This window comes from Solanum lycopersicum, chromosome 3 (assembly GCF_036512215.1).
Source record: "Solanum lycopersicum chromosome 3, SLM_r2.1".
In the NCBI taxonomy this organism is placed as follows: domain Eukaryota; kingdom Viridiplantae; phylum Streptophyta; class Magnoliopsida; order Solanales; family Solanaceae; genus Solanum; species Solanum lycopersicum.
In genome coordinates, this window is record NC_090802.1 from 60996336 (window position 1) to 61010773 (window position 14438).

Genomic DNA, 14438 nt, shown 5'->3' on the forward strand with positions numbered 1-14438 from the left:
GACGAAATATTTAATTGTCACTTTATCATGACCCTTTGTTGATTCTTATAAAAAATTTCTAATACAATAAGAATGCAAACTTGAATAACCAACAAAATAATAGAAATGTGTATAAATACAATAGTCTAAAGTTATTTTTCTAAAACCTTTTTGATTCCGCTGGTAAGTAATTAAAAAATTAGCAAATCAGATTTTGCAATCTCAAATAGACCCTTGATGCATCAACCCCTAATCTCGTAATTTTCACCTGCAAACATTATATTACAACAAAAACATTGTTAATTTAGTTGTCAAAATTAACTAGCACGGTATTTGTTAAAACCATATTAAAAAAATTCTATTTTTTTTATATATAAATAGACCTAAAAAAAAATTGTAAGACACGTAAATTAAAACATGAATTACCTGAGCATGAATAGTATAGTAAACCTTATCGCCGATTGTTGAAAAATTAGCGGTAACAACTTGAACTCCTTCTTCCTCTAAGATGATTATCACCTCTTGCATGGTGAACTTTTTTTGCAAGCAACTAACTAAAATAACCTCTATAGTTGAACCCAACTCTCTAACTTCAATCATAGGTAATTTAATATTGCTACAAGATGTTGAAGGCATGAATTTCTTTGAATCATCACTTGTACCTTGTGCTATAATCTTATCCTTCCTTCTCATTAATACATCTACTCTTTCTTTCAATTTTTCAATGTAAGTAATGGCTTGATCAATTTGGTCTTGTTGCGTCACCATATCCTGAAATTATATTGTTACACTTACAAGTCAAGGAAAAGTACGTCAAAATATTTGTACATATTTAATAATTTTTTTAAAAAATAAATAAATACTGAGTTTGAATCAAAGTTAATTACTGAAACATGGTTCATACCTTAGCTGAGTATTGGTGGTGGTGTGGAGGAATAAGAGAAAAGAGCTTAGAAGAAAGATACTTCATTTGAATTCTTCTGTTCTTTTCTTGTGTTTTCCTGTCTAGCTTTTCTGGACTAGTGTTTTCCATTTGATTTGTTGTATTTTTACGATACGATATGATATATGATATAAATCGATGATCATCGATTCATCTTGTAAAGTTTGAAGCATACGTTCTCAATTTATATATAGGAGATATATTAAAGGAAAGAGCGATGTGAACAAAATGTCCATATTATTGTAGCTATCTAGGGCCCAACAGGAGCAATCTATGAATAAATGTTGTATACCTACGTAATAAATATTATGTCATTTTGTATACATCATCATGAGATTAGTCATACAAATATATATCTTGACTTTCAACATATACACTATGAATTTGGAACTTGAATATTTATTTAATCTATGATTATTAATAAAAATATATAGCCTCCATGCACAACTTAAATCACATTTATTATGTTAGGCCATTTAAGCATATATGACCCTAATTTATTGGGAAATGCTAACATTTATGAATTAACCTCAGGCAAAACCAAGGTGAAGGGTGATTTTGATAACGGCAAAAATATTGTATACCATGTTAAGTAAGTCATTTGAGTGACTTTGTATATGAAATGATAAAAAATAGAATAATCTTTCGATTATAAAACACAAACGTTGATATATTTTGAGGTAAGATCTAAAATATGATTATACGAAGTTCATTTAAATCAAACATATATTAGATATTTAGATGTAAGATCTGAAATAGGCATTATAGCTCATAACAAGCTGGAATGTGAAGATTCAACTTGAATATTTGCTGTCTATATAGACTATAATCTATTTGGAGAAAGCTATAATTATTATTTACCAACTATTTTCCCAACCAAATAAAATGTCACGTCCTTTTGGGGAAGCTAAGCGTGCCGGAAATTATACTTAGATGTGATTCAGAAGAAAAATGCTCCGTTCAACATGATTAGATATGAAAATCACACCATCAATAGCTTAGATATGAAACTTAATTTTGAATATGTTTTTGACGTTTCACTCTCGAAAAAAGGTCAAATTTTGGGTAGATCTTATACCAAGTTGTTTTGTCTCCATCAATTAATACATATTCAGTTAATTGTGCCAATTTTCTGCAACGTCTTTCACTATCGTAATAATGGTAGTCAAATGAAACTTTTAAAAAGTTGAAGTCCATGATTTCTTTTAATGATTAATGAAATTTGTGTATGACTTGATGTTTTAGTAGCCTAAATTTTATTATATGCAATGAATACACACACTGTATACATATACACTCCATTTGAAATCTCATTGAGCCTAACATAATTAGACAAAAAAGGCTTGCCAATTTCCCACATGTTCATAGTGTCAGTGTTACTAAGTGTGAGAATCCAGAACGTAAGTGTTCACTTGAATTTAATAATTTTTATTTACATAACATATTTATATTATTTTAAAAAATATCAAATATATATTTAAATTTAAAAATTAATTGTTTTAAGTAAAGTAAAATGAATAAACCAAAACAAAAAAGTTGATATTGACTATTGACTTACACGTAAGATGCTTCCTTCATTCTTGTGATGGCATGTATGGTTAGGTCATCGTCATAGCCTCATATATTTTAGATTTTCTTTTTAAAGAAATAATTATTTACAGAAAGAATTATAGCACAAAGTAGTAAACTATTAATTCAAGATTAAATACTATAGTTATAGTTTATTTTAATTATAATTCGTAGTAAGCATTTCATTCTTTTGTCATATAATTTGCTATACAATTAGTCATTTTATTTATTTTGGTATAAATTGAGTTTATATTTGTAAAAAGCGAGAGAAAAATATATATATATATAAATACATATATTTTCGTCCTACACACTTATAATTATATAAATTCTAATGTATAAATGCATTTATACAAAACTGAATAATTTGTAAAAAGTTTGATGTTTGTAGCGAATTATACAAATCAAAAGTTTCATAGCAAACATAAGATTTGCTATTAAGCGTAATTACACAAATTATGGCTATAACATATAAATTAAATTTTTATATTTGCTATATGTGAAAGTTGCTTCTTATATATGTTATTTAAAAAAAAAAAGTATATGTACTATGAGTGTTAGGATTTTTACTTAGGAAATTGTAAATGAAATGAAAATAAACATGAATTTTGTAAGAAGCAATTTGCTAAAAATATGGGTAGCCAAATCACAAAGTCTCTTAAAGAACTTTTAGAGTTGATTGATCAAATTATTTTTTCACTTCAAAATAGATTTGAACCAACTCAAGCATATGAAAATATTTTGATCTTTTATTTGGTGGTAAAATATTGAGTTCACTAGATGATGAGAATTTAAAAAATATTGTCATAACCTTGAACTTTCTTTAACACGTAATAGTTATTCTGATATTGATGATTTAGATTTATTTTTTGAATGAAAAGTGTTAAAGAAATAATACATATAGAAGATAATGATCTTATTAAGAAATAATCAATCAAATAAAAAGATTTGATTCTTTTCTAAATACACATATTGCTTTTAGAATAATGTTAAGAGTTCCTGTAATCGTTACCTCAACCAAAAAAGGTTTTTTCAAAATTAAAATTGATCTTCTTTAAAATCAACAATGTATCAAGAGAGACTAATTAATTAGCTATGATATCACTTGAAAAAGAATAATTAAAGCGAATTGATTATAAAAGAAAATACTTGATAGTTTCGCTTCTATTTAAAATAGATAGAAAAATAGATTTTAAATAAATGTATATATGATAGAAAAATATTGAGTTTACCTCTTAAGTTTTGTTTAGGCCTCCAATATTGAGTGGACCCCTCTCTATAATAAACATTTTTTTAAAAAATCAGTTTCTTGTTATCATCACAACAATTTTGTATCGACCCTTTTAGTCATTTTAGAAATTCCAACTATTATTTTTATATTAACCTTTTTAGTAGATTTTGTAAATAATTTATATGACTTATAAGAATGAGTGACATAATTTTTAGATTTAATAAAGAATTATTTTATTGCTAAGAATAATGAAAAAGGAAAAAAAAAGAAAATCAAATAATATAATAAAATAAAATAAAATAATTAAAAAAGGGGCAAAGTGCCCTAACTGTGAAGCCGCAAACGGCTTGTGAGAAAAAAGAAAAAGAAAGAACGATTTGTGGAAAAAAAAAGATACGCAGATAAGGAAAAGAAAAGAAAGGGAGAAAAGAAAAGGAAAAAGGAGGAGAAACAACGATATTTTTATCTTGAGATATCAAGGTAATTATTCTTATCCTTTCTATTAAATTTTTGTGTAACTGAGAATAGATTTTTAGGTTAAAACGTGTATAATTTATACTAATATGTGAACTTGGGGTTATAAATGTGTATGAGTATTATGGTTCAATCATTGGACAATGATTAGTCCTAATCATTGGACAATGATTACTCCAAGATTAGGATTATTAATAGTGGGACGATAAATATGAATTTGAACATTGAAAATAAGTGGTTTCAGCAAATAGTTTTGTAGTCCGCCATTGATGTGTTGGGCAGTTAGTTTCGGCTTTAATTAATTTCATTTGATTATCATATTAGGATTCAAGTTTTGATATATTGAGATATGTGTTAAATAGTGGGTGCATTATGATATATAAAAATCATTATAATTATGTTATTCGGAGAATTAAGATTTAACCCTAAACTTGAAATTCAGAAAATATGAGATTTGATCAATTGGTTGGAATAAAAATTTAGAAATTTTATTATAAATTTGGATGAGTTTTGGGTGTAAGCTAGAGATATAGCAATATGAATGTTGTTAGTTTCGAAATCATATCGTGGTTATTTATTTGAATAGATTTTATTGGTTTGGAAGTCAACCAAAAGAGGAAGGCTCAAGTTTTGGAGTCATTGTTCGACTATTTGAGGCAAGTGGATTTCTAAACTCTTGTTAAGTGTATGAAATGTGTGTATGTCCTTGTGGTATATGTTGGGAATAACGGGATTAGTGATGGGTTGACTTGTCCACATTGATTAATTCTAATGATGAAAAGAATGGGGATAACAAAAGGCAATGTGATTAATTGTTTATGTCTGTTGTGTTGAGAAAGGGTTGAAGGCTTGTTGAATCATTGTTGATGTAACTTCATGTTTGTGTGGTTGTGAACTGTGTGATGTTATGAAAATGGTCATCTCCTCATTATATGTGTGAACTTGTCATCTGCATTATTCTGAGGCATTGGTTGTGACAAGTGTTATGTGCATTGAGAAAGAATGGGTACTTAAGAGGATGTACCATTTCGAGGGACGTATCGCGCGCCGTGATGGATACTATATTTCGAGGGACGTATCGCGCGCCGCGATGGTTACTATATTTCGACGGACGTATCGCGCGCCGCGATGGTTACTATTATCGAGGGTCGTGTCGTGCGCCGCGACAGATGCATGGACAGATATGTCCCCCATGGGTCCCGGACTGAGAGACAGCGGGTGTGTATCACTAGGTCAGACATGCATCATTATACTTGACATTGCATTCCATTACATTGCACATACTTATCATTAGTGAACTTGATATTGTGTTTTGCTGATCTAGTGATTGCCTTTTTGCGGAACTTGTGATTGTTGAATACTGAGCTTGTTATTGAGGATATATAATTTGTTGAAGTGTTATTGTTGAGGATATGTAATTTGTTAAAGTGTGTTATTGAGGATATGTAAATTTGTGGAAGTGTTGCTATTGAGGATATCTAATTTGTTTAAGTGTTGATGTTGAGGATATATAATTTGTTAAAGTGTTGTTGTGGAGGATATGTAATTTGTTAAAGTGTTGTTGTGGAGGATATGTAATTTGTCTAAATGTTTTTGTTGAGTTACGTTCTATGTAAACTGTGAGTTGTTAGGTTGGGCTGATGTTTATGCAGGTTGTAGTTGCGAAGGTTCGGTTGGGGGTGGTAGGAGTACCCGTATTTTATCTCCTTAGCTTGTGTTTAGAGGTTTACTTGCTGAGTACCGTGTGGTTTGGTACTCACCCCTTGCTTCTACAAATTTTTGTAGGTTACTAGCCCGGACTTTTATGATATATTCTCTTCTTTTCCGAGGCTTCCTGGAGATTTTGTGAGGTAGTTGTTGGTCATCTCAGCATCCCTCCTTACCCTTGTTTATGATTTTGTTCTACTCTAGAAACAATATCATACGAGACTTATATTTTCTTTTGATCCGATTGTAATACTTTAGAGGCTTGTACACGTGACAACCAGGTTTTGGGGTATAATGTAAGTTGATAGTAAATTTTCTGCATTTTTATTGTAATAGTTGAGTTTTAGGCTTACTTGTCTTGGTGGGATAAGACGAGTGTCATCACGTCCATTTTTGGGTCGTGACAAATTTATACGAGGAAAGGACCAAAATAGTCTCTTTTCTTTGGGTTAAGACTCAAAGTGATCATTGAATTTTTATATGGAGCACTAATAGTCCTTCATTTTTATAATATTGGTGCACTTTTGGTCCTCCTCCAAAAAATTTTACGTAATTTTTAGCATTGATTTTATCCATAATCTATTCATGGGATATTCAATCGTCATTTTATATATTTATTAGAAATAACAAATCCACATGAAAGAATGTGAGAAAAAAACTTTGTTTTGTTCAGTAGAAAATCATATTGCAGATAAAGTCGATAGGCTCATCACGATAATTTCACTTGCAATAGTACAATTTTTTATTTTCTTGCAAAATCATATGTTAAGATGTCCTTAGTTTTGTTACAGTAATATTTCTAATAAACAGAACAAAGTGTTTTTCTTACCATCTTCTCTCAGATAGAGTTACTATTTCTATTAAATATATAAAAAGACGACGGGACATTCCTTATATAAAATTTTGGACAAATTAATGTTACAAATTTGGGAAGAATCAAAAGTGCACCATTATTACAAATATGAATGGACTATTAATACTGCGTGTGAAAATTTAAAAAACATTTTGAGCCTTAACCCAAAAAAACGAAAGGACTAATCTATACGGTAAAACTATTTGGCATGACACTTTTTGCCAGAGATAACATGATGGAGTGTAAAAAGACCACAATACCCTATTGGCTATAAAATTATCTGAATTTCCCTCCAAAAACAAACTGATTCAATAGCAGCCAATTTATCTAGTACATCTCTCATTGACACACGCGACTTTTTTTTGGAAAACTATCTTGACATACATCCATATGGGTTCGTTTAACTATAGATTTTTCAAATAATATTTATAGAAAAATTTGATAAATATTATTTATCTATACACTTTATTTTTATTTAGTAAATATTTTTGATAAATATTTAAATTCACAAATATTAATTTTTTTAGAAATTGACCCAAATTTCATTATTTTTTATCTTTTATAAATTGAAATTTTACTCTTTTTTATCGTTTACAAAGACACTTTCTATAGTTGTTGCTTGCGTTATATTACATATTTTTTTTATGTTAAAACCAAAGTAGTGATGAAATATTTGGTGAATAATAAATGATGATATGATTATTGAAGAAAATATTAAACAATCGACAAAGGATAAAAAGAAAGTCTTGTGCTTTATCTATTTCATGATGTATGGAATGATGCTTGTTGCACTCGCTCCAAATTACTACATTGCTCTAGTGTCGTTTATTTGTTTTTGTTGTAACGAAGATCCAATTGACTTATAATACAAACTTATGGTTATTTTGATAATTTTTAATATTTAAGGGTATAAATCATATTTTTCTAAAAAAGTGAAATATATTTCCCAAATATTATTGCCAAACATATCGTGAAACTTCACCCAAGTTTTCACCTAATAATATTTGCCAAGAATATTTGAAAATTTATGGTTAAACGCTAGCTATATGATAGTTTTATCTAAATTTTTAATTAATTACTTATTTTATTATTAATTAAGAATTTTCTATATATGTTAAGAAATATACATTTAAATATATATGTTTTTGATATTAAATTCACTAATATAGATGCTGAGTGATAAGAAGAAAGGCGAGTGAATCATATTAGGTCCATTTATTTATATATATATATATATGTATATAATATTATTTAGCATGTATATGCGATACTAGATACATATGAGAGTGGTGAAAAAGGTGGGAGGGAGGCGGTGAGATTTGTTATGTATCTCATATACATGTGATATATTGTATCTAAATCAAATTACACCAAATTTTGACTTCTTGTATCTCAAGAAACATGTATCTGGACATATCTAAATATATAAAAAAAATTGATAAGATTTGTTATATCGAAAATTAACATTTATCTAAATAATCAACTCCTAAGCTAGTGAAATTTTTGTAAGTTTCCCTTCTTTTTCTTGTCTATCTCAAAGCAAATACAAAAATATGAAATATTATTATCCTCTGTATATATATACTTAGCAATATACACATTATTAACAAAGACAAACCTACGATATTTTCTTAATATACACTTCGAATTTAGTAACCTATAATTTATGCTTACTTCACATTCATCAGTAAACCGGGTCAAATAATCATCCTGACCCAAATAGAGATGTTGACTGCTATGCAGCCTTCCACGTGCTAAATTAAATAGTTCCTATGTAGGGAACCTGGTGATACTATATTGTCTAATGACAAAGTGTTAGCTCAAATTCAATAATTTTTACTCAAATAAATAATATATGTTTAAAAGAAGTTAAATTTAAGTATGTCTACATATTAAATTTACAAGCTAGTCACTAACATTTGAAGTCATTTTTCAAAAAAATTAATAATTAAAGGTTTATTTGGCCATATGACATTAACATCAGATTAGTATATTTGAAACTGAAGCTTTGTCTAAACACACTTTAAATCTTTTAAGTTGTAAGCTTATAATTTTTTTTTTATAAACATAGAAATCTAGCGAGTTATGAAAACTATTAATTTTCTTAAATTATTATATAATCTTACTAATTGAGAAAGTAATAATCCATAAACAAAATATCAAAATATCCTAAGGCACCACATTGATAGATCCATATCTTCATATTCCTTTTTATGAATAAATGGTTGTGGTTACAAATTTTAAAATACACACAATTTTATAAAGATCTACTAGTCAACAATAAGAGTACAATATCTTCATTATGTCCGCTGAACAGGAGTTTTTGTTTGTACAATGTAAAATAATAAGTCTTTAGTTATTTTCTAACAAAAATATATAAACTTATGGTTCAAATTTTATATTTAAAAAGATTTAAAATCATGGTCCGAATTTACAAATCTTTCTTTTTTGAAATTGTTTGGATTATCATTATTCAAAATTGCATATTCAAATACTAATCTAAAATTATAATACTATTTATTTGAATATAAACTAAAACTTTGAATCCATAAAATTAAAATGATTGTCCCTTTCTGATACGTATCACTTCATACCAAAACAATTGGTATTATCAAACTCCTAAAACGTGCTACATATTTTCGTAAACTAAATAATTAAACCAAAAAAAAAAGAAAAAGTTGTATTGACCATTGACTATTGACTTATATATGCAGCCATATTTAGCCTATATTTCAATTATGAGTGGTCACTCACTCAAAAACACATCTATATAGTCAAGATTCTTGACTGAATGATTATTATCAACTTTAGTTTGATATGAAGTTTAATTGAAAAAAATAAAATAAAAATTTAAATTAAAGTTAGTCAAAATATATTATTTAATATTATAGATTTTTAAATAATAATATATAATATACGAAAATAATTTTTGTTTTGTAATATTTAAATATATACGTGAAAGAGAGTTATTTAGATAATTAATATTCACTAGTTTTAACTTTAAAATTGTGAGTTTAAGTCGATTGAGAAAATGCATAAGATGCTTATTTCATTGCAATGACGTCATATACAAATCGGATTCTTGTTGCTATCACAAATATTTTATTCCTTCATTTAAGTTTGGAATCATTTGAAGTTAGCTACATAGTAGCTGGAGTCGATAGCAGCCTCCTGCTGACTAAAACACAATTTTCTTTTTAATTGAGTTTATTTTTATTAATTTAGGAATAAATTAATTAGATTTACTTTATTTTACAATATCAAAGATATTATATATAAAATTTTATTTGTCCAAATATGTTTACGTTTTATAAAATTAGATATGATTTGCTTTAGATTTATTGTCTTCAAATGAATTCACATGTATTCGGGACACATAACAAATCTCGTCATCACTCTCCTATATATCTAGTATCCCAAATTTATGTGAATCACATTAAATACGTAAAAATACATGTATTTAGTGTGTATCTAGTATGATTAACATGTATATGATATATAATGCACCTAGAACAAATTACACCTAATTTTGATTATAAGTTTCTTGAAATACATGTATCTGAACATACCTAGACGCATCAAATTTGGTAAGTTTTATACTATTACAAACTAGCCTGCATTTAAATATGTCCACTAATATGTGTTTTTATATTAGCGATAATTAACACTCTTTCTAAATGTCCCTAAGGTATATCACGACATTAAATCTAGTAGTAATTAACTAATGTCTGTATTACATTTTTTATTAATATGTATATTGATTACTGCTAAAAGACATTTTATTATAATATATACTAATTAGATTTCCATGAGTTACCCAATTTACCTAAGAAAAGTACGCAAATAGATCTAATTATGAAACTATTTATCCAAATTGGATCCAACTCAATCTTTAATGGATCCATGACCCAAATTATTTACGTGTTTACCCCACTTTTTCCTTTCTTATTTCGAGTATGATGTCAGCATGTTGCGACCATCACAACTAAGCCTAATCCTTTGTGACAATCTGTCGGTATATTATATCTATCAGTATTATATAGGATTAAGTTTTTTTTAATGGATAAGATATCAGTACGTTTTTAGATTATGATTAAAATTTTAGAGACACATTTTAACTAAATAAAGGTCCAATTACCCTTTAATTTTTTTTTTTTGTAATTTTGTATACTTTTTTTTTGGCTACGTGACCTCCAAACATCTCCCACGCACCTTACTTAAGTGGAGTCACGAAGTGTGTCATGTTAGCCAAAAGATGTACACAATTACACAAAAATGAGTTTAGGGGGTAATAGTTACTTAGATTAGTTAAGGTGTGTCTCTACAATTTCGATCATAGTCTAGAGGTACTTGTGCTTTGTCCCTTTTTTTAATAAAAAATTAAATGTAACAATCTTGATTATTAAACTCTAAATTACTAGAAAATATATTTCTTTGTCATCCTCCGTCAATATATTGATATCATATAGGACTGAGCTTAATCTTCTGTGATACTCTGCCTGCATATTTATGCCCTATGATATCATATAGGATTGAACTTTTTTTTTTAAGAAATAAATAAAAGAAATTTATAGAAGTCACAATCTTATTATTTAAACTTTAAATTAGTAGAAATTATTTTTTGTGATACTCTGTTGGTATATTGATATCATATAGGACTTTAGACTTTGAACTCTTTCTTTAAGAAATAAATAAGAAACAATTAAAAGAAGACTATTAAAGTCATAATCATATTTATTAAACTCTAAATTAGTAGAAAAATATACTCTAACGTTTTTAAATTTAATATATGGAAGAGGTGTAACACACCTCAATGATATCACGACAATATGTAAAAATCTTGTAACGATATCATGGATGGTTTAGTAACCTCATCGAATGACTGAACTAAACATTAATGGAAACACTGTTCAGTTACTCATTGATATCACTAAAGTATATTATAATTTTAAGATATCAAAAAGAAAATTGATCCTTTAATAAAGATACTACTAAGTTACTCTTTGATATCTTAAAAATATATTGATAAACTGTATACAGTAATGATAACATGGAGGGAAAAAAAAAGGTGGGCGATAATATTAGAATAACTCTAGTACGAGAAAAAAAATAATATATATTATTTTAAAATAAAAAGAGATATGAAATATGAGACATTTAAGAATAAATATTTGGCTTTTTTTGGGATATAACTGACCTTTTCAAGTGTGCAAGGCCCAAAATAAAGGATCCATCGTTCAACGAATATGGGCTTCAGATCTTATATTGGTCCGTTTAATTTGAGTCAGACCCATTTTAATAATTTTATATGACAATAAATTAATAATATAAAATAAATATAGTAGCTATCTTTTTCATTTATTTGGATTTCATAGCAAATTGTTTGTCAGTTCCTCTCTCTCATATTCTCGCTCGCCACTCTCCCTCTCTCACTCGTTTCCTGTCGCTCGCCTCTCTCGCTTTATACAATAGAATTGTATAAATTGTGTTTCTAATTGTATAAAGCGAGAGAAAATCGTATAAACGCATGCAAATACATATATCTTCGTCCTACACACTTTTAATTATACAATACATATATTTTTGTGCCCAAGTCTCTTTTGTCTTTCTCGTTGTATACAAATTCAAATTGTATATAATTTCTCTTTCTCGTTTTATACAATTCGATTCAATTGTATATTCCCTGCACAAGTCTCTCTTTTTTTTATCTTTCTCTCTTTCTCATTTTATACAAATTCAAATTGTATATAATTTATCTCTTTCTCGTTTTACACAATTAAATTCTGCCTTTCTCGCTTTCTCATTTTATACAATTCAGATTGTATATAATTTCACTTTTTCTCGTTTTATACAATTCATTTTATACAATTCACTTCAATTGTATATGTATAACGAATTATACATATATAAGTTTTCTATAAAGCGCAATTATGTAAATTTTGCTATAGCATACAAATATAAATTTTATGTTTGCTATATGTGAAAGTTGCTCCCCATTTTAAAATAGGTATATTAGCATCACAGTATTGTAGATCTTTACTGAAAAAACAAGAAGAAATTCAATAAATAGCTACAACTATAAAAATATAATCATGTAAAATAATTATATTTACTTAATAAAATTATGCGATTTAGTAAACTTATGTTACTCAATTACTCATCGTAGCTACAATTTGTTATAAATACCACTGGCGACTACCATTAATCATTAATTATGTAAGTTGACTTCGAATTTAAATAATTACTCACATTTGTATAATTCATCACATTTGTATAATTCCCAACTAATAATTCTTCGTTTGATTTGTATTTGTATATGGCGATGATTTCCTTTAGTTTTGTCACCATACATATTCAATTTTTTTGTGTATAACTTTTTTAAGTTTGTATAAGCATATAGTTTTCAAATTTTGTATAATATAAATTATCTAATGTAATTTGTATAATATATTTTGTATAATTGTTTAAAGTTCATATGTTTATGTTTGTATCAATTCGTTATTTCGAGTTTTATCATATTTATATAATTCATGATTTATATTACTCAATTATACCAAACACGTGAATTATACAAGCGTACCTGCGAATTATATCAATGAGATGAAAATTATACAAATTATTTCTCTCTCTCTCGCCTCGCTTCTTCCTCTCCCAATCTCGCTCGCCAGATATACAAATACATATGTATAATTTATATTTATCTAATCGATAAACATATATAATTCACCTTTTTCCCACTCTATGGCCTCTCTCACTAGCCTCTCTCCTCCCTTTCTCAATCTCGCTTGCCACTCTTCTCCCTATAACATGTAACTATATATCGTAATTAGCAAACTATAGTTATAAAGTATAGTGAGACATTTTTTTGAGTGATTATATGCGTAATACAACTTCTTATTGCTAGGTCAAAGACCATCATATAATTATTAGCTAAATATAGAATGAAACACAAAATGATGAAATAGAAGCAAAAGGACAGACATGGGTTACCTGAAAGACGTAATTATGCTCTACCATCTTTTCATCAGTTTCACTACTTTGTTTATATGTTGCTCCAATTATTCTCCTAAATTATTTCCATATTGTGTTGAATCCTTCAAAATTATTGATGTTTTTGAAAAATACAAGTTACATAAATATTTTTTTTTAGTTGGTTTCAAGAATATAACTACAAGCTATGCTAATTTTTTCCTTTTTTGGCCACGCATCATGATAGGATCAAGCATCTGAGATCAGCACTTGACTATCAAATTATAAGTTATAACATGCTGAGATTTCAACAAAATTCTAAAAGACATAATTATTGCAAACTTCCTGAAAACCCAGTATTCTCAAAGTTGAAATTATGGTACATCCATTCAAGTTGATCTTACACGTTATAATAATAATAAATTACTTTACATAAATTTCATAGTCTTAATAGCTAATTACATTATTTCTCTACTATTTTTTAAATTACAAGAATCTCTTAAAATTATAAATTCTGGATACATCACTAGACTTCCGGATACATCAATAGACATCCAGATAGAAGGATGTAGCCGAAATGGGATAAGACATTCGAATACATAGACCAGAGGAGGATGTTTTGACCAAACTAAGTCATTATATAAAGCAATCCACAAAAATAATATGTTTTTGTAAAATTTAACAAAACTAGTATAAAAGTATTTCACAATAAT

At 27.6% G+C, this 14438-nt stretch overlaps 1 protein-coding gene across 1 annotated transcript; it reads right to left on the reverse strand.

Annotated features, from left to right (window-relative positions):
* On the reverse strand, nt 1-1091 carry LOC101248286 (transcription factor bHLH162-like). Its single transcript, XM_010320613.4, has 3 exons — nt 884-1091; nt 406-750; nt 1-247 (listed from the first exon to the last, which is right to left on the reverse strand). The coding sequence occupies exons 1-3, from the start codon at nt 1010-1012 to the stop codon at nt 179-181; spliced, it is 543 nt and encodes a 180-aa protein (XP_010318915.1). The 5' UTR covers nt 1013-1091; the 3' UTR covers nt 1-178.
* Nucleotides 1092-14438: the final 13347 nt, after the last annotated feature.